The 22,418-nt window shown below is 36.8% G+C and overlaps 1 protein-coding gene across 1 annotated transcript; it reads left to right on the top strand.

Moving 5' to 3' along the window:
• The first annotated feature begins 1,966 nt into the window (after window positions 1-1,966).
• On the top strand, window positions 1,967-18,090 carry LOC139139581 (mannose-binding protein C-like). Its single transcript, XM_070708474.1, has 8 exons — window positions 1,967-2,038; window positions 7,236-7,306; window positions 12,434-12,707; window positions 13,006-13,079; window positions 13,647-13,667; window positions 14,128-14,400; window positions 14,660-14,733; window positions 17,861-18,090. The coding sequence occupies exons 2-6, from the start codon at window positions 7,300-7,302 to the stop codon at window positions 14,340-14,342; spliced, it is 591 nt and encodes a 196-aa protein (XP_070564575.1). The 5' UTR covers window positions 1,967-2,038; window positions 7,236-7,299; the 3' UTR covers window positions 14,343-14,400; window positions 14,660-14,733; window positions 17,861-18,090.
• Window positions 18,091-22,418: the final 4,328 nt, after the last annotated feature.

The raw sequence follows: 22,418 nt of genomic DNA on the forward strand, positions 1-22,418 counted from the left end.
TTATGAATATATATTTGATCCAAAATTTGAAAACCTTGAATGAACACAGACAGATTTTATTGCATGGCTTATCGTGGTTTTGAAGAATAGTGAAACTGCTGGCGCATTTTGTTTTGAGTAGCACGGAAAGTTGTTTCATTCATGAGAATCCATGAGAATTCTTTTTTTTTCGGTGGCGAGGTATATAAAAACAGAAATATAAATCATCAAGTCAACATCGACAACGGTGTGTTTTTTCCCGGCAACTATGTTTTGGGGTCGACGGTGTGCGACTCAGAACATCTGAAAACGGAAATGACGTGTCCTGGGGAAACGGCAGAACAAATGCTATGTTTAAGCGAATTTTTCATATTTCAAAGTTTCTCCCACATGCTTATGAAGAAAATTTGATCCGAAATTTGTTTGCCATGGATTAACAGTCAGATTTTACTGCATGTCTTACGATGGTTTTGAAGTATTGGTGAAACTGATGGCGCATTTTTTTGAGTAGCACGGAAAGGTGGTTCATTCACGAGAATCTGATGGTTGTTCGACAAATGTTGGGGTTAAAGGTTGATCGAATAAACTTCGAAGTCCACATTGAAAAGGAATTTTGCGCCATGGAAATCCTTCTATGGTTTTAATATCGCAGAGGCAAACAACCATATAATATGTTCGTAATACCTTCCCGTAGGCCTAACCCCGTAAAGGACTCGTGAATGATACAATGTGCACAATTTAACTGCGTGCACGTGCATCTTTAACACATGTGGTAAAGTTTGTTGTTTTTGAATCTAACGATGTCTCAGATAATACTGGGCTAGAGCCACGTTGGATAAACGATGCTCGGGTTAGCTGGACGGCCGCGGCAAGACGCATTGATGGGGTTTCACACCGCTGTCTTTTTTTCCATGTAGCTAGGGTACAAAGCCCCGTTTAGTTTTACCTATGAAATCAAATGTTAAAACATCTCAATTTTACGCATGTATCATAATGTTCAATGTATAATAACACAGGAGATATTTTACCTCCAAAGATAAACAAACTTCCAATGTCCGATGGAAAGACAGGATAACAACCACCGACTCCGAAATGTACGGAAGCTTACTAGGGCCATGCATATTTTTTCTTTTTATTTGGTTTTCTCTTCTCATTTTTTATTTTGATGCTATTTTTAGAACTTTGGTTTTCCGTTCACATTTTCCATTTCGTTTCCTCTTCTCATTTTTTATTTTGATGTTAGTTTTAGTAACTTTGGTTTTCCGTTCGCGTTTTTCATTTGGTTTTCTCTTCTGATGTTTTATTTTGATGCTATTTTTAGTAACTTTGGTTTTCCGTTCACATTTTTCCTTTCGCTTCCTCTTCTCATTTTGTATTTGATGCTATTTTTATTAACTTTGGTTTTCCGTTCACATATTTCTTTTCGTTTTTCTCTTCTCATTTATTATTTGGTGCTATATTAGCAACTTTGGTTTTCGTTTCTCACTTTTCAATCCGTTTTTTCGTCTCATCTTTTATTTTGATGCCATTTAAAAGATGATGCGAAAAAGCGAAATAGAAATATGAGAACCGAAAACCAAATAGCATGAAAATAAAAGATGAAAAGAGAAAAAGAAATAAAAAATGCGAACTGAAAACCAAAGTTGCTAAAAATAGCATCAAAATAAAAAAAGGAGAAGAGAAAACGAAATGAAAAATGCGAACGGAAAATCAAAGTTTCTAAAAATAGCATCAAAAAACAAAATGAGAAGAGAAAAACAAAAAGAAAAAACATGCATGGCCCTAATAAGCTTCCGTAGAAATGCAAAAACAGCTACTTTACCTATGTGAAAGTGGTTTCTACCAAATTGTACACTTTTTAATAAAGAAAATATTCATCCTCACATAATTATTTTCGGTAAAAAGAACATATTTATTTTCTATTAATGAAATTGATTTGCATATGCTTTACAGAATACGTGTAAACGCTTATAAAATAACTCGAGGCGTTCACAAGATAACAGTCCAGGCGGGACTCCATAGACGAACAAATACCGGCTGAAAAACACAAAAATTCGATGTAAGTATGTTTTGATATTTTACCATCATATCTTAAAGGTAGTGGAACTGTATTTTCGTATTTTCTTTTTACTCTTTGTGTGCCATACACATCCATGTCATCTGCACCTGCATCTAAACTTTTGAATGACATTAGATCGATTAATGTATCATATTACTGGACTGAGTACGGTGAGGAATTTCGAGACTACCTTTGCGCATCATTTAGGGGCAAATGGAGCAATTGGCCATTTCTCTGTTGCGACAAAGGATCATCCATGAAAGTTTGCGATAATACTGAGACGCTGTAACATTTGTTGAACAGTATTTATGCTGAGAAAACGAAAGCAATGCATTCTAATTTTGAAAAGTGTCCGTACTACACTCTAGTATATAGACGAACGTCTAGACTTAATTAGATACGGATTGGGCCATATGCACATCACAGAGAGCCGTGCACACAGACAAAGCAATACATGCAGAAGCAAAGAATGAAAGAGGAGTGACTCTAGCAACAGCTTCCGGAGGGACACTCAGAGTGCATTAAAAGAATTCCAATCATTTTTTCGTTCTCCATATGTTTATCATCGTATGTGTTCTGTGTAGTTCTTTATCTGTCACTTTAGATCAAAGAAACCACCACGCTCAGCACAAATATGTTATTAATGGAGGGTTCGTGTTTATAGAGGGGTCGGTTGGATTGACCTCAAGTAAATGTATGAAGCCATTCCCCCTCCAAATACACAATATGTCCCCCCCCCATTATCAATTGTAAAATGTGACACCCCCACCCCTCATCCATCGGACAAGATTTTATTAGACTTTACACTGTGCCAGTTACCTGTCATTAATGAATATTGTTCAGCAATTCATATAATCCAGCATTAAAACTTAGTCCTTGTAGCTCGTGCAGTACAATGTCTGTCTGTTCTTGTTACGTGAAAGAGTTCATTTCCAATGTCGCCGCTATCACTTTCTGAGTCACTTCTCTCTGAATCACTAATACACCTATTACTACACGTACATATTGTGGTTCTCTGCCCTCATCAATCTCTCATGCTCTTTTTTCGCCTCGTCGTTTAGTCTCAGACTTTCCAGAGTTGTTTGATCAATTCGTTCTTGCGTTTGTCGTTTTTCATCATCTTTCTCTTCCTTTACAATTCGTGTCTGTTCATGTTCGTGTACATGTCTTGGTCAGAAAGTGCCAGTTTACGATAGTGATTTAGTGCACATGGATAGAATTATATCGTTGTTAATCGACATTCATTGTGGATACTATAGAATCTACCTTTGTTCCAATCATTAGGCGAGGGAACACACGTGGTCAAAAGTTAGGGCTATGTGGCTTTATGCACATTGATATGCCAAATACCTTGTATTCCACAATGCTACGGGATTTGAGACAACATACTGGAATACAACTAGTTGTAGAGATACTGGCGCAGTGACATCTTAGAATTGTAATTTTGGTATAATGTTTGTCCTTTTTGGTTGAAAGTCTTTTTCTCTGAAGCTACCTGCCTCATATTACTTTGAATTTTGTTAGTAGGGGCATGGTGATGTTCTTAATCAAATGTTGTTACATTGCATCTTATTGACGACTGGTATTTTCAAGTTATGATTGACATTGGATACTTGTTTTATTTTCGGGGGGGATTTTCCCCCGAAACGTCTATTTTTGATCATATTCCTGTTTTGACACCTGTCAACGCTGACTAAAGATTCTTATCATAGGAATATCTAAAGGGAGTATACTGTACACTGAACTCCTGTTTACAGTGGCTAGCTGTGTCACTATTATGTTGACATCGAATATTCTTGAAGGGGATTATTTTCATTATTTCACCTTCAGTTTTATTCCTGCAGTTTCTTGTACGACGTATTTTAATCAAGGAATAAATTGGTATTTAAATATAATTTCCTACATTTTTGGTTAGACAGTCAGTCATGTTGTCAGAAACATTGTCTCAATGATTGTTCTGGAATTTCATTGGAGTCTCCGGGGATTTTTGGAAGGTTGGATAGAATTCATTGATTTTGGATATACAGATTAGCGTCTATGAGTTTATCTATGAAAGGTAAATTGTTTAAGCAATCATACCCTCTGTATAACATGGTATTTCATCACACGATAGCATGTCATTGACAGTATTTTATATATATCTTGTACGGATGCTTTGTAGCAGGGCGTTAAGGTTCTGTTTAGGTTCTCATTGGTGGTGTCATCTATAGTTTAATAATGTTTTCTCAAGTGTATGTAATCACAAAGTCCAAAAATTTCGCAAACTCTCCATTGACTCCATATTACGGAAAACAAGTCATTGTCAATGACATAGTCCCACTTGTAATAGGAGTATTAGTCTTGATGGGGCAGGGAAATGAGGTCATTAAGAAGTATCACTGGAGTGTATATGTTCAGATCTATGGACACATAGGTCTATGTCATTGTTCCCAATTTGAAACAAGAGGCATGTATAAGTTATGGTTCTAAATCAGGAAAAAAGATCAGACCTCTAGTTGTATTGGCCAGCCAAGAAATACATATGTGCATAATAAATGAGGTACAAGATGTGACATCTTAAGGTCTATTATCCTATCAAAATCAAAGCGTAAAGAACTTGTGGTTACTGAGATATGCATATATATGCATATTGAAGGTCAAAGGTCATCAAGGTCACGTGACATTTTGAAAAAAAAAACAACATTGTATTGCTAATTAATCCATATATGCCAAAATTCAGACCTCCAGCTCTATTGGCTTGGCCACAATTATATATGGGCATAATTAACGAGGTTAAGCATGTGTTGTCATAAGTTCTTCCATCCTACTCAATATAAAGGACATAGCACTTGTGGTTACTTATTTGTTGACATTATCGTGTATTGTAGGTATAAGGTTATAGAGGTCACATGACATTTTGTCAAAAATTTCTATCCTATAGTCTATCCCTATATACTAAAAATCGTACATTTACCTCTATTGGCTTGCTCAAAATAAGATATGCACATAATTAATGAGGTACAATATGTGGCGTCATAAGGTGTCCCATCATACCAAATATGAAGGGTGTAGCATTAATGGTTCCTGAGTTATGGACAAATATGTATATTTGAGGTCAAAGGTCACCGAGGTCACATGACATTTTGTCAAAAAAATTGTATTGCTAAGTTATCCATATATACCAAAAATCATACCTCTAGCTCTATTGGCTCGCTCAAAGTTAGATATGCGCATAATTAATGAGGAACAATATGTGGCGTCATAAGCTGTCCCATCATACCAAATATGAAGGGTCTAGCACTTGTGGTTACTGAGTTATGGACAAATATGTATATTTGAGGTCAAAGGTCACCAAGGTCACGTGACATTTTGTCAAAAAAATTGTATTGCTAAGTTATCCATATATACCAAAAATCAGACCTCTAGCTCTATCGGCTCGCTCAAAATTAGATATGCGCATAATTAATGAGGTACAATATGTGGCGTCATAAGGTGTCCCTTCATACCAAATATGAAGAGTGTAGCACTTGTGGTTACTGAGTTATGCACAAATATGTATATTTGAGGTCAAAGGTCACCAAGGTCACGTGACATTTTGTCAAAAAAATTGTATTGCTAAGTTATCCCTACAAACCAAAAATCAGACCTCTGGCTCTATTGGCTCGCTCAAAATTAGATATGCACATAATTAATGAGGAACAATATGTGGCGTCATAAGCTGTCCCATCATACCAAATATGAAGGGTGTAGCATTAGTGATTACTGAGTTATGGACAAATATGTATATTTGAGGTCAAAGGTCACCAAGGTCACGTGACATTTGTCAAAGTGTCTGAGATATCTGCGTGAACGGATGGACTCACATGGATGGACTCACGGACTGACATGACCCAATCTATGAGCCCCCTGGACTTTATCTGTGGGGACTAAAAACTGTGTCACTGCATCCTTTTTGCAATATGAATACTATGAGAAACTAAATTTTTATTTTTCTTGGCCTTATACATGGGAGTCTATGGACTGCCTTATACATGGGAGTCTATGGACTTCCTTATACATGGGAGTCTATGGACTGCCTTATACATGGGAGTCTATAGACCGCCTTATACATGGGAGTCTATGGACTGCCTTATACATGGGAGTCTATGGACTGCCTTATACATGGGAGTCTATGGACTTCCTTATACATGGGAGTCTATGGACTGCCTTATACATGGGAGTCTATGGACCGCCTTATACATGGGAGTCTATGGACGGCCTTATACATGGGAGTCTATGGACTGCCTTATACATGGGAGTCTATGGACGTCCTTATACATGGGAGTCTATGGACTGCCTTATACATGGGAGTCTATGGACTGCCTTATACATGGGAGTCTATGGACTCCTTATACATGGGAGTCTATGGACTGCCTTATACATGGGAGTCTATGGACTGCCTTATACATGGGAGTCTATGGACTGCCTTATACATGGGAGTCTATGGACTGCCTTATACATGGGAGTCTATGGACGTTTCACCGCCTTATACATGGGAGTCTATGGACTGCCTTATACATGGGGAGTCTATGGACGGCCTTATACATGGGAGTCTATGGACGGCTTATACATGGGAGTCTATGGACTGACTGCCTTATACATGGGAGTCTATGGAGGTGAAAACTAAAAAGTCCTCTAACACCGCCAAATTTGATCGCATTGTGAAACAAATCGACGTGCATCTGTATGAGGTAGGGTACTATCCTTGTACCAAGTTTGAACGAAATCGCTCCAGGCGTCTCTGAGATATCTGCGTGAACGGACGGACGCACGGACGGACGGACGGACGCACGGACGGACGGACGGACGCACGGACATGACCAAACCTATAAGTCCCCCCGGACGGTGTCCGTGGGGACTAAAAAGAGCTACTTCCCCAGTTTACAAAGAGGTTAATGAAAATCGATTATGTCATAATATTGCTATAACACAACCTGATCATTTTACGTTTATGATCAAAAGTATTCTTTTCTACTTTTTATCACTTGTTCAGACAGAATAGAGACATGTTCGTATTCATATATATACTTTTTCTGTCAATTCTGTTGTTTTGACTATTATTCCATTAAAATCTCTTGCAAAATTTGATCCCTGCTCCCAACCATTGATTGTAAAATAATCCGGCAACCTTTTATATTTTCAAAGACTACATCATTCATTACTCTTTTTACATTGCAAGACGATGAAGGTCTTGGTATTGATCGCGGTGGCAGCAATAGCCGTGCCATATCGTTTATGTTCCGATGAGGCGTAAGTACCATTTTGATCTTACAGTATGCTCAATGATTGGTTTGAAGGCCAACGAGATCATAATCCAGTTGACCAATATATCTCCAAAATTAGAAAGTTAAGCTTAGCGCTTATTTTGAAAGTACAAATGTTAGAAATGGGTAGAAAGGGGCCATGGGTTTCATAGTATACAAATACTGTTCGAAGGCAGATCCATTTTCCATAAAGATGCTTGTTTGAGCGAACATGAGGTGGAATGTAGGATACATGAGCTGAGACTAACTTGGATGTCATAGTTTGTGTAATAATATAGCAGGAAAATGTATGATGAGAATAAGTCTTGTATTCATCCAAATAATGAAAGTGTCTTGTAGTACATGTAGTTCTTTTGACATCAACTTCGTGATTGAAATAGCTAGTCAGAGCTGTTAAAATTTTGTTTTCACACTTCTCCTATACCCATTAACACCTTCGACGCAGGCGTTAGCTGGGATGTGGTCAACCACAACAGGCCGAAGTATTAAGCCGACCACCCACTTCATCAATTGGATATGCTGGGATCTGCAGCGCGACGCGGTGGAACGGGGGGGGGGGGGGGGGTCATGTACTACTCTGTTTAAACTTAATGATAAATTCAGGCATTCAAAAGTGGATGGAATGGCAACACTTCAAGACAAATGAAAGATTATAAGAACTCCTGGTTCCTTCATGTATAATGTATGTCATACGTCAACTGTTGTATGAATAATTTTGGTTCAATAGTCACCCATATCCGCCTAAAATAATTACTGCCATTTATATTGAGCCTTCAATAAGCTATTATCTCATGAGAGAAAACCTTGGCACAAACTCTGTTGGTAGACTGTTATTAACACGATATGATTGACAGCTGCGTTAGATAAAAATGACCGCATAGACATTGTTTTCAATTTCCCGGCGAGAGTGCATTCATATCAACCGACACCATCGGTTCTAATAAGTTAGGTGATTGTAGAGAGAACCATTGCTTTGATTGTTGTCAAGTTGACATCTTCCCGTGAAAAAAAAACGATCAATGATTGGTAGTAGTACGTCCATCAATTTAAATAAATGTTACAATTTCGATTATCAAGAGACAATACACGTCCATAGTCACTGTTGCTGGGTCATGCTATCTCAGGACGCGATAGCAGAAACGTTCAAACATTTTAAAACAAAAAAAGACATGCCATTCGAAATTGACTTGCGCTCACAATACTGTAATCATTCACAAAATAAAGAGAATATCGGATATGCCAATGTTTGCGTATCGTCAAACGCAAAGCCACCATAAAAATGCGTACAAAAATTTTCTTTTGCGTATAATACTCACTTTTTGCCGTATTCGCGAACACTGAATAAGGAAGGGTACATGTACCTCGTATTTGCTTTTAAATTAACAACCTGTATAATTTTCAACTTGCATATTCGGTGCGTTCACCAAGTCGTTGTGACCTGTGGTTATAATCCGCCAAACGGCTGTTTTTCCGCCGTATGGGAGATAAAGCAGATTTGACCCTACAGCGTTTGTGCAGGCATACTTTGGCATGCATGAGGTCCTCTTATTGCGAGGTGGGGATAGCACTACATGATGTTATATGTCACTAAATATTAAATCCGGTACGTTTTTGAGCTTGTATGAAAGAAGATCAAAAATCCTTTGAGGTAGGCAAGAAATGATAGAAAAAATTGCTCATATCCAAAACAATTAATATGCGGAAAAGGAAAATTTCCATTTGTTGTCATTTATCACAAAATACCAGATCTCTAACTAATGTGCAAGCTGAGATATGTGAAAATAGGTCATATGTCAATCAACATTGAGCGCGAACGGTTTATATCCCCTTGATATCAAACTTAAAATATACAGTCAGGGTATCAGCGGCAAAGTGTTGCTTTAAATGAAGCTTGGCCTGAGGCCTGTGTACATATGTACGGTTCAGACGGCCACGGCGATCGAACACAATGTTTTACCAGATAAAGTCGTGTACGTGATGTGCAGTATGCAATATCGCGAGTGACGTAGGTTATTAAGTGCAGTAAAGCCATCCTGTGTACCTAGTGGTCGATGGGTCGAGTTGTAATAGGGCGTAGATATATTATTATAGAGCCATTCTGAAAATTGCAACGGCAAAACTTGTGAATTGTTTTTATTATTAATAACATGATCTCGGCAATGTCCCGTATTATTAGAATTCTATGCTTGTAAGAGAATCACGGTCAAGTTCCTAGGGATATCTACTCTTTTTTGTAAGTCTTCTTGTGTGTTGTAAACTCACACAGAATTTGTTTATGGATGCGACCTACAAAATAGACCTTTTCAGGATTGGAATTTTCTGCAAAGAAGAGATGTTTTATACCTTAAAAAGTATATATTTTCTAAAAGCCCTAATAAAGAGGAACTCGTTTGTGTACAGTACACAAACATTATTTGCACAGTGGTCACGTGACATGAATTTGGATGAGCCTTTACAAATGAGGTTTTTACCCCTTTTGTAAAAAACGCGCAATCATTTCAGATTGATATTTATACATGGTAAAGCCATGGTATAAACCTAAAAAAAGCCATGTCTGGGATTTTCCCTCCGGGCATCCATTAATTTTTTATGACATGATGTTGTTTTTCCCCTAATTGAAGACGCACCAAATTCCTTCAACAGCGTATAAAAGAAAAACAAAAGCTCATAAAGAAAATCCAGACACGGTTTTTTGATGTCACGAAAGCTTGCCTGCGCAAACATTGCAACAGAAATCTTGTCCCGTTTTCGTAAAATCGGGTAAAAAACCGATTTTTCAAAGGTTCATTAAAATGCGTGTCAAGTGACTTCTGTGCAAATAATGACCGTGTACTGTAGTTGATCGTGTTCTCCTTTATCAGGGCTTTGAGAAAATATATACTTTGTGATATCTTGTGATATTTACTACTTCGTATTTTGACAGAATATTGAAGTATTGAAAAAGTGTGTTTTGTAGGTCGCATCTTTAAGTGAAATAAATGACCAAAACTTGAAATAAACCCCCTCTTTACTGCTGTGTTTTGTTTAGTGATGTGTAATGTGACTTCGCTTCATTCAATATTGCTTTCAGTAGCTATATATATATATATATATATATATATATATCATAATATAAATTGTTTCAAGTAGAAACTAAGACCTCGCAACACAGTGTTTCATGCATAGGCTTGAAGATTGAATTTGATTGAATCTCGCTGAAGATTGCCTATGCATGAAACACTGTGTTGCGAGGTCTTAGTTTATACTTGAAACAATTATATTATGCTATATATATATATATATATATATATATATATATATATATATATATATATATATATATATATATATATATATATATATATATATATATATATATATATATATATATATAAAGGTTTCATGCTACAGTCCTTCGTAACAATTTTCAAGCGACTGATTCAACTGTTATTGTTTCTGGTAGATTTAAATTAATTTGTTATTGGCATTTGATCGTATAAGCAGACGTATCAGCTGTTGGGTTGATTCCATTTCTGGTAGGGTCCTTATAGTTTTGGAAGCAGACTTTGTTCTGATGACGGCACTTTGATATTAATTCCGATCGTTTGTTTAAGAGATTTGATTTATTCGAGTAGATTATTTTCACCTTCTCTTTCAGGCATAGGTTGCAGCGTTTTACTTGTGTTTGAGTACGATGAGGCCCGCGAAATGATGGACCAGTCTATCTTAAGTGACTGATTGCTGTCTTTGAATCGCCAGATGTATTTTGACAGCTGTGTGCTATTCTCGTGCTCTTTATGGGAGAACGAATGAACGTGGTTTGTGTAGCGGGTCTTGAAGTAGTTGTCTGTCAGCCCAATGTAATTCTGTAGTCTCCCCACTTCTATATATATATATATATATATATATATATATATATATATATATATATATATATATATATATACATTATATATAAAATGTAGTCTACGCAGGGAAGAAAAGTGCTCAATACAAAAATATAGAACGTAGAACGGTATAGTATAATACAGCTAGTTTCAAGTAAGAAACTTAGACTTCGTTTCACTCTGTGTTTCATGCAAACGCAATCATCAGACAAAAATAAATCTAACAAAAGAGGTAATGCTTACAAAATATCTAATAAACTCAACCGAAAATGTAATACACCCAGTTGTTATTCATTTCGTCATTCGTCTTATGATTGCGTTTGCATGAAACTACCTGCTACCAGTACTATATAATATATATATATATATATATATATATATATAATATATATATATATATATATATATATAGCATTATATAATTGAAGTAGAAACTAAGACCTCGCAACACAGTGTTTCATGCATAAGCAATCTTCAGGCGAGTGGATTAGCTTGTTGACGTGGCAAGCCTTTTATCATACATACATACATACATACATACATACATACATACATACATACATACATACATACATACATACATACATACATACATACATACATACATACATACATACATACATACATACATACATAGACAGACAGACAGACAGACAGACAGTCAGACAGACAGACAGACAGACAGACAGACAGACAGACAGTTAGATACATACATGTAGATAGATAGATAGATAGATAGATAGATAGATAGATAGATAGATAGATAGATAGATAGATAGATAGATAGATAGATAGATAGATAGATACATAGATAGATAGATAGATAGATAGATAGATAGATAGATAGATAGATAGATAGATAGATAGATAGATAGATAGATAGATAGATAGATAGATAGATAGATAGATAGATAGATAGATAGATAGATAGATAGATAGATAGATAGATAGATAGATAGATAGATAGATAGATAGATAGATAGATTATTGTGTGTGACAATATCAGGTTAATTACTACATTGTTTGGAAAGATTTAATCCCATTTATTCCCCCCCCCCCCCAAAAAAAACATACCAAAGGGCTGCCCCTAACTATACGTGACATAACAAGAAAAAAGGGGGTGGAAGTCAGAAAACTTACTCTGCTGCTTTTAAAAGATTTTATAAAGATATTTCCCAGTTTGAGATAATCCTATTTTGTCTAATGAACAATATTTGATATTATGCAATCCTTTTTATTTATTAAAGTTAGTCCATTCAACGTCTTCACTGACCTGCAGACGTTTGACGATGCAATTTCGGCTTGTGAGAGTGTTGGAACGTCCTTAGTAGTAATTGAAAATGCACATGTACAAGAGGCTTTGGAATGTTTATTGTCCAAAAGGCAGCTAAACGGAAACAATCCATACATCAATGTCTATAAATCGAACGGGGAATTTACCACTGCGGATGGAGAACCGTTGACATTTAGCAACTGGGCTGATGGAGAACCAAAAGGTTATGGAAACTGTGGAGCTATCCGGTATGTCAATCTCAAGTGGAAATAGAAGACGACCTCGCGTTTCTTTGTGTTTTCTTACCCGTTGTATTTACCCTGTCTCGAGATTTCATCTGCAAAAGACATGCAGAATATTTTATAACTGTATTCATGTTTACATAATTAAATCTTAATTGTAGAATTTCACAACTCTAAATTCTTTTCTATCTTCTCAACACATACCATAATTGTATCTTTTCTTCGTATGCGCGTGTTCTCGTTATGAGCATGTCATCATGCCATTCGATTTGACGCTTTGCAATTAAAACATTTTCTTGCTTAGGGGTGCGGGAGACCATAAATGGGAAGATGGGCCTTGCGACAGAAAACGAATGTACATCTGTGATGGCAAAGTCAGTAAGTTCAGATTATGAAATTGAAGAATGAAAACTATTTTTGAAGTGATAATGCCGACGTATGTCGAAAAAAGTGCATTAAGATCAACTGTTTCTCACTGTATAAACAAAGAGAGCTAGCATAGACTAATTTGAAAAAAAAATGGTAAACAGTTTTAAAGGAGTTCCGCAAAAATCAGGCGAATCATGAAAGTGGAATGATTTTGACAATTTTTCATGCTTCATTGGCACATTCATATCCCTCGAATGCTGTTTATTACAAAATGTGCGACATCTACGTCGTAATATCGGCAAAACTGATCGAATCTTTCATAGGATGGGCCGGAGCTTGCTAGGCTAAGTGGAACACTTCCGGGCATGGCATTCAAATTAATTCTTTTAGTACTGCAATTATAACAGTTAATTTCAGAACGCATTGTGCAGTGTAAACATTTACATTTAACGAAATATGCAACGAGAAATACTCTTATCATGTGCTCTCTATTTTACGCTAGTGAAGAATACTTTTTACTACAAAAATGTTATATCCGCCGTGACATTTAAGACAGTTTTTCTTTTGTTGTTTCAGATGACTTGACACAAGCTGACAGTAAGTTTCGAATAAAGCTGTTTCTTTGTAATGAGACAAAGCATGCATACTCTCAAGGAAAATCTATTAAAAACACTTTAAAGGGCCAACAATCTCATGTCATACCATTTAAAGTTTATAATCAATGAATACATTACACGTAAAATGTATTTCACTAGAAGTGACAGAATATACAGTATATCTGGTATACTCTAATAGTTCGATCTTCACCTGACGAATGAAGATAACGGGGGGGGGGGGGTCGAATTACTGTCTGAATAATCTGTCCGCCGCTACTGAAAGTGTGATTCCTGGTCAGTCCGAAAGTTAACCATGACCGAGATATATCCCCTACTCCCTGCTCGTATAACACGCCATCATCACTTTGTGTTTCTGTGGATTTTCCAAACTTTAGCAAAAAAGCAATTATCTGGCAAACGATATTCAACGATATGTCATCTTTAAAATCTCTAATTTAAAGAGGATAGATTCCACGTGTACACTGACAAGCTGACATTTGACGAAGCTGTTGCGGCTTGTGAGAGTAAGGGGGCGACTTTGGCAGTAGTAAAAAATCCATTGGTACAAGACTACCTGTCGAACTACTTGTATGAAAATGGTCTAAGTCCAGAAAATCCGTACATTAATGTCTATAATCAAACGGTCAATTTACAACTGTGGATGGGGAACCGTTGACATATACCAATTGGGCTGACAGTGAACCGAGTGGAAATGGAAACTGTGGAGATATGTGGTATGTATATCTTTCATCGAAAGGTTGATTTGCCATGGGCCGACAAATACGACTGACATATGCAATGTTTATAGCACGTACTGATCTCAACGTAATAATTGAACCTTAATCATATATTTAAACGTGTTCTATATTCATGACACCCTTCATATTTGTATCTTTTGTGCTAAACCGCGTTTTCTCGTTATGAGCATGTCATCTAGCAATTCTTTGGTTAGTTGGTATAGATATTTAAATTAACATAAATAATCTTTCTAAGGGGCTGGAAAAGTAATGCATGGGATGATGGACCTTGTGACAGAGAACGGATGTACATCTGTGAAGACAAAGTCGGTAAGTTGCCAAAACGTCGTAAAATCTACACTAATTTTCCGCACAAATTAAAGAACTGAAACTGTTTGAGAAAGATATGTCTCGCATGATCAAGAACATCCAATTCATAAAGGTGACCGATAGCTTCCAGAAGCAACTCAAGGCAGACAGCAAATTACTTCAGAAATCAGACACACTTTACATCCCTGGTGACAAAACGCGTAATTTCTACAAAGTTGACACTCGCAATTACCACAAATTACTACGTGATAATATTGCGAAATCGTACAAACAGCGGACGAAAATGTATACAACGACATCAATACAGAAGCTAGAGAAATAGCTGCAGAAATAAACAAAGATAACAGATAGAGTAGATATACTAGCCAAAAAGCAAGTAAGACCACAAAGAGAACTTTAGGAACAACCCAACATGCCAGCTTATCAACCCGATGAAAAGCGAAATGGGTAAGGTAAGTAAACAAATTCTTGACAGAATCAACAACCAAGTGACATTATGCACGGCTGTGAATCAATGGAGAAATTCTGCTTCAGTAATAGACTGGTTCAAAAGCTTGCATAACAAACGGATACAAACCTTTATTGCATTGATATTGTAAATTTCTACCTATACTGAAACTCTACTGCTTTAATCTATCGAATTTGCAAAGCATTCGTCAATATCACTGACAACGATGTCAATATCATTATTCACGCCAGAAAAACACTGCTCTTCGATAAGAAGAAACGGGATAGCAATAAAAACCTTTTCGACGTAACTATGGGGGCGTTTGATGGGGCAGAAATCTCGGATATTGTTAGTTTGTAGTTCTCAACACCCTTGCACAGAAATACGACAAAAATCAAATCGGATTATAGCATCACGATGGCCTGGCTGCCTTTGAAAACATCACAGGTGGTCAAGCCGAGAGAATCAGAAGATATTTCTTGATCTCAAAATAACCATAGAAGCGAACAAAAAATCGTAAATTTCTCAGACATAACACTGAATCTCAACAACGGAAAATACTACCCTTATAGAAACCCGAATTATCAAGCTGTTTACGTTCATATGCTGTCTAACCACCCAAGAATAGACACATCCCAGAGTTAATCAGCCAACGTATATTCAAGTGATATGAAAGTCTTTCAAAAGTCAGCCAATTATTATAATGAGGCTTTGAAATCATGTGGCTACAAGGCAAATTCGAGTACACAGCTACTAAACAAACCCAGGAGGTTAAGCAAAACCTGTTACGTGATATCATTGGTTCAATCCCCCTTTCCATACACTAACAAGTCATCGTTGATGACACAGTCCCCGCTTTTATAATTTGTTATAAACTTTAGTGATTAGGTTGCTTTAGAATTTGACATTGGTGCAACTAGTGTCAGGTCTGTGATTTTACATATTGGATCGTATTGCAAAAACATTTGACGTTCACGTGCATGCCATAATGCATTGCCTTTGTGCCAAGTTTGAACAAAATCAGTTCAGTGGTGTCTGAGTTATGGTTAAAAGACATGAAAAAATCGCAACAAAATGGCCGCCTGGCAGCCATATTGGATCGTATCGCAAAATAAATTAATGTGCATCAGTATGTCATAGTGTATTACCTATGAGCCAAGTTTGAACAAAATCAGTTCATGGATGTTTGAGTTATGGCCGAAAGACATGAAAAATCGCAACAAAATGGCCGCCAGGCGGCCATATTGGATCGTATCGTGATATAAATTAAGATGCATCTGTATGTTCTAGTGTATTGTCGTTTTGCTAAGTTTCAACAAAATCAGTTCAGGGATCTTTGACTTATGGCCGAAAGACATGAAAAAGTCACAACAAAAATGGCCACCTGACCGCCATATTGGCTCGTATTGCAAAATAAACTAACGTGCATCTATATGCCATAGTGTATTGCCTTTGTGCCAAGTTTGAACAAAATCGGTTGACGGATGTTTGAGTTATGGCCGAAAGACATGAAAAATCGCAACAAAATGGCTGCCAGGCGGCCATATTGGATCATATTGTGATATCAATTGACGTTCATCTGTGTGCCATAGTGTATTGCCTTAATGCCAAGTTTCAATAAAATCAGTTCAGGGATCTTTGACTTATGGCCGAAAGACATGAAAAAATTGCAACAAAATGGCCGCCTGACTGCCATATTGGCTCGTATTGCAAAATAAATTGACATGCATCTATATGCCGTAGTATATTGCCTTTTTGCCAAGTTTGAACAAAATCAGTTGACGGATGTTTGAGTTATGGCCGAAAGACATGAAAAATCGCAATAAAATATCTGCCAGGCGGCCATATTGGATCGTATCGCGATATAAATTGGCGTGCATCTGTGTGCTACAGTGTATTGCCTTTATGCCAAATTTGAACAAAATCAGTTCAGGGATGTTTGAGTTATGGTTGAAAGACATGAAAAATCACAACAAAATGGCCGCCAGGCGGCCATATTGGATTGTATCACGATATAAATTGGCGTGCATGTGTGTGCTATAGTGTATTGCCTTTATGCCAATTTGAACAAAATCAGTTCAGGGATGTTTGAGTTATGGTTGAAAGACATGAAAAATCGCAACAAAATGGCCGCCAGACGGCCATATTGGACCCTATCGCGAAAATAAATAGACGTGCATCTGTATGCCGTAGTGCTTTGCCTTTGTGCCAAGTTTCATCAAAATCGGTTCAGTAGTGTCTGAGAACCAGCTCCGGACGGACGGACGGGACCCAATCTACAAGTCCCCGCCGGACTTCGTCCGCGGGGACTAAAAAACGTTCAAACAAATGTAGTAAAACATATTCTCCGCTTATTCAGAAAGATTTCCCGAAAGGGCACAAACTGCACAAAATAATGCACAATGTCAAAGTGAGCAACAGCTGCATGCCTTACATGGCTTTAATCATCAGGTCGCACAACAAGAGGATAATTGGACGCAGTACCGTAGAAACAGCCAAAGAAATGTGCAACTGTGTTAAATCGAAATGCCAACTACGAGGGTCTTGCTAATCAAAAAAGATCGTCTACAATGCAAAGATCACAGCGAATGATGTTATATCGTTTTGACTGTCTTCGAACTGTCATGTATTTTGAAATCGTCCTGATATCGACGTCTTTTGATTTGATTTTGAATTTAGGATCAGTGACGTCGGAGTAATGGCTCTGTGGAGTCCGTGAAAGAATATGGAACCATTAAAAGGAACGGAGTATTGTTACAGTATCACTTGCGAAAATATACCCTGTAATTAAAAGTTTCAAAGATAACGAGACAGAAACTAGTTCAGATTTTTGCAGTTTGTGTTGTTTTTTATGTAAGGTTCTTGCTCATTTATTTACTTATGGGATGAAAATAAAGGATCGATGGCACAATTTCTTTGTTATCACTCTGTTTATGCTGGTTATAGTTTATTTTAACAACTTTATTCAAAATCTTGGATCTGTGCTTCAACTCATATATTAAATATTTTCTTCTATTACTGTGACCCCCGACAGCCCCAATAATATCTCCAACAGAAATTAAACATATCTTATGTTTTACATAATTTTACATAATTTTGGTACGGTACGACTAATTATAATTAGCGAAAACTCTGCCATGCTAAATTTTATGGTATGTTCTTTCGAGTTAAATAAATTTCAACCAATCAAAGATGCATATCCATCGATGTATGGATAAAGGTATTAGGCACTATGTGCATCGTATATTACATTTGAAGTATGCCATTTTCAAGTATACAACCTTTCTCTGTACAAGAGTACGCCCACTGATCTTGTACAATGTTAAAGACACAGTAGCTGTACATGTAACTTTTGATGATTATGTCACTATAATTGTTCTGTTCAACACCAACTGTTCCTTGTTCTACTCACTAGAACATGCATAAGTGCCAAGTATCGAGCTTCTCAACAAAGTATGTATGCGTATAAAGTGCAATGTTATGGTTGGTATTTGACTTTTAGTCAGGACTAAAAGTTAGTTATCAACAATAACACAAAAAATGGTAATGGTGGTGACAAGCTTAATACTTGGGCATATCAACATGATGTTTGGAGTAGAAGAGGAAACTGTCGATGACACACAGAACAAAATTAGTGAAAATATTATCAAAAGTTACAGCTACTGTGCCTTGAATACACAGACATTGCATTTCTTTTTAATCGTGTTCAAGTTATGAGGGAGATCATCTTAATCTTTTGTTATTCGCAAGTATTTGTTGGCTGTTATTGCGGATAATAAAAAGAATGGTGGCATTTATGATTTTTCATTTGTCAAGGTGCTTATGCAGCTGGAGTTTTTTGAGTGTACAATGATCTATATTCAAACAGCAATCTGTCCTCAAACCAACAAATGTATTTCGGGCCTAATTAGATTAATTGATGTTGTCCTGCCGCTCTCTCTCTCTCTCTCTCTCTCTCTCTCTCTCTCTCTCTCTCTCTCTCTCTCTCTCTCTCATGCAAAAACAAACATATATTAGTATCTCTCTCTCTCCCTCTCTCTCCCTCTCTCTCTCTCTCTCTCTCTCTCTCTCTCTCTCTCTCTCTCTCTCTCTCTCTCATGCAAAAACAAACATAAATTAGTATCAACTGCAAAAATATCTAGGTTCTCCACTGTATTTATTTCTTCATGGCTCACCTCCCCGTCAGGAAAAACGTTTTTTTTTTGTTTTTTTTGCACCGGAAAGGGCTGTAATATTTATAATAATTATCTGGTAAACAGTTTGTCCTTGCTTGTTTCATTTTAGATGGATTGCTACCCATATTTACCTCCATGTGGATTCCTTTCTCTCTGCACCAAGGCTAACAATATAGCATACATCGCACATAGTCCACTTTGTAGTCCTGGAGACTGGCCGTGGATGTACGTATCAGAGAATGAGTTTCTAAGGAATGATTGGAAAAAGTTTTTGAATATTACAATACAGACAGGCCAAACTACTGTAAAGTGGACAAAATGTGTCTTGTAAATTCTACAGCGTTTTTCTCTTACATTTTGGAAATATTCCGAGGTGTCTTGTGGTCTTGTATCGATTATATCAATTTTTGTTTTGTCATCTGCCTTATTTCCATTTTCAAACTAAACGCTGTAATCCAAACAGTGCAAACACTGACAAATGCATCCTTTCGTTTCGATTTTGTAAGGAGTAAGATGTCTGCACAGCCTTGTCTTCTCCGTGATCCTAAAATACTAGAAATGTGTCCCCATAATGACTAGCCCCTGTAGAAAAGTGCCGATTCAGCGCCTATTACCGCCACTAGTGTCATTTATTTGAACTTTTTTTCTTCTGTCCACAAAAATTTTATGTATTTAGCGATATGTTATAAAATTATATAGGTCTTAGCCCTTGGTGTCGCGCCAGAGGTAATTATAAGAAATTTTATTTCTGTCTGAAGATGCACATTCGTCACTGACATGGTCAGTGATAATATTTATAATTATTTTTATTAATACTGACATCCAACAGGCAAAGTCCAATAACTGGATGCAGACAAAAAATTTACCAGAAAAAGACAATTAAAATAACAGAGAAACGTACAAATCGAAAAACAGACTGACAAACATCAAATACATTCGATAGGAAAATGACTACTAGCAAGTGATAACAGAACAGTTGAAACTTGAGTTTTAAAACCAGAAAATAAATCAACATCAAAACGATAGACACTATTTAAACGGGTCATAGTCCGAGAAGAAAAACAGTGCTTTGACAGTTGGAATCCAAAATAAGTCAAAACCCCTGAGACGCCTTGGGGGCACATAGAAATTAAAAGAGCTGGTAATGTCTGGACAGTCGGCAATAAAATTAACACACTTGTGGATAAAACAAAGATCTATGACTTGACGACGAATGAAAAGAGGCGAAAGATAGAACATTAAGTAAAATAATTATCAGAACTATACTCCAGTCTCTCCTAAAAACCTAGAAATTTAATAAATTTCTTTTGAACTCGTTTAATTCTATCAATGTAAGAATAGTGGTGTGGTGACCACACAACCGAACAATACTCAAGGATACTCCTAACAAGTGCAATTAAATACTTCTAATGGCATTGATATTAGTAAAGTTGCAGCAAGTTCGTTTAATAAAACCAACCAATTGATGGACTCTTTTAATAGTGTAATTAATATGGTGTGCAAAACTTAGATTTTGGTGAAATGAACACCAAGCTCTTTGATGACATCGTCACGTGTAATAGATTGCTTATAAAGCTCGTACGCTTATTCGAATATTGAATAACATTGCATTTTTAAGATTAAGTTTTACTTTCCATGTTTTGCACCAGTTACCAACAAGAGAAATATCTGATTGCAGTAACCTGCAAACTGGTTCAATCAATCAATCTTTATTGTACTTGACACATACTAACAGAGACTTTGAGAGTATGGTATTGATTCATTGTTTAGTAATAGTTGCAATCTCTATGAAAGAGAGCTGGAAAATGGCCGCAATGTCCGAGACTCAGAAATCATAATGTACAAAGTACAAAACTCGTAGAGATTCTCTACTGCTCTACCTAGTCTGTCACTGAATAATTTGTTCCTGGAATCCACAACAATGATTAGGTTATAGGCGACCATCGACTGAAAAAAAACTTCAGTCCCTACATACTACAAGAATGTACTCCGCTGACTCTTGAACACCTACTTTTGTACTACGGGTGATACTAAAACATCACGCCGTCGCGGGCCTCGGCTCAAATCCGCCCGGGCCGCGAACGTCTGCACACGGTAAGGTACCTATAGGCGTACATGTACATACCGAGAATTCTGGCAGCGCATCATCAATCACTTCGGACGATGAGTCCACATTCACTGCACGGCAAAAAGGACGAACGTACGTCTTTGCTCTTTGCAGCCGCCCACTGAAATGTAGTACGCCGCAGCTAGCTGGTGATACTGTGTAGCTATTAGAATAATGTAGAGTCGAGGTACGACTCGTACTTTGCGAACGTACTTATACGCTAGCTGGGGTCTACATACCTTGGCTGTCGACATCAGGCAGAATCGCCTATTATATTAAGGGTGAGGTACACGTTTAACGTTTCTTGTTTTAAATCTAGTATTTCTCAGTGACGATAATATTTTTGACCCAATAAAGTATATGTTCTCTATAACCTTTATAAGCTTATTCAAAAATTATGAAAAATGTGTTTATTTCATTTGGTTTTTGAACAATAAGATGTGAAAGTGACAATCCTTTTTTAAATAAATTACCGTCTCGTTGTCACTTCTAGTGCGATTTCAAATTCATCGAATATCTGAGACACCTTTTGGAGATTCGTATTTACAAAGTCTGCTGACCAAAAATCAGACAGATATGTCAAGCCGAAGTCAAGTTATACTTTTTCGAACTTTTGATTGGAACCAAGAAAATCACTAATTTGTATGTGCACACCCAAGTCAGCAACTAATAAAGTCGATCGTTGGCATTGTTTTTCTGACTTACATGTATGTATTATTTTTCACGAACTGGCATGAAGGTTGATTCTTAATACTATATAACTTTTATTCAACACCTTTGGGAGACCATAAATCACGAGAAATATTCGTGAAAAAACGACCCCATTGGAGACCGTGCGAGACTATTGAGGAGGGTTTATTTAGAATGCAAATACGGGGTGATAATTGCAACCACTAATCTGTTTCTCAAACGAACTCTAAACTTGTTAAACGAACTGTAAAGGGCTGTGTTTCTC

This window comes from Ptychodera flava, chromosome 9 (assembly GCF_041260155.1).
Source record: "Ptychodera flava strain L36383 chromosome 9, AS_Pfla_20210202, whole genome shotgun sequence".
Lineage (NCBI taxonomy): Eukaryota > Metazoa > Hemichordata > Enteropneusta > Ptychoderidae > Ptychodera > Ptychodera flava.

Coding starts and splice junctions, on each gene's coding strand:
- LOC139139581 (XM_070708474.1), top strand. Junction 12,708..13,005: donor GGAAACTGTGGAGCTATCCG/GTATGTCAATCT, acceptor TTTCTTGCTTAG/GGGTGCGGGAGACCATAAAT. Junction 13,080..13,646: donor CATCTGTGATGGCAAAGTCA/GTAAGTTCAGAT, acceptor TTGTTGTTTCAG/ATGACTTGACACAAGCTGAC.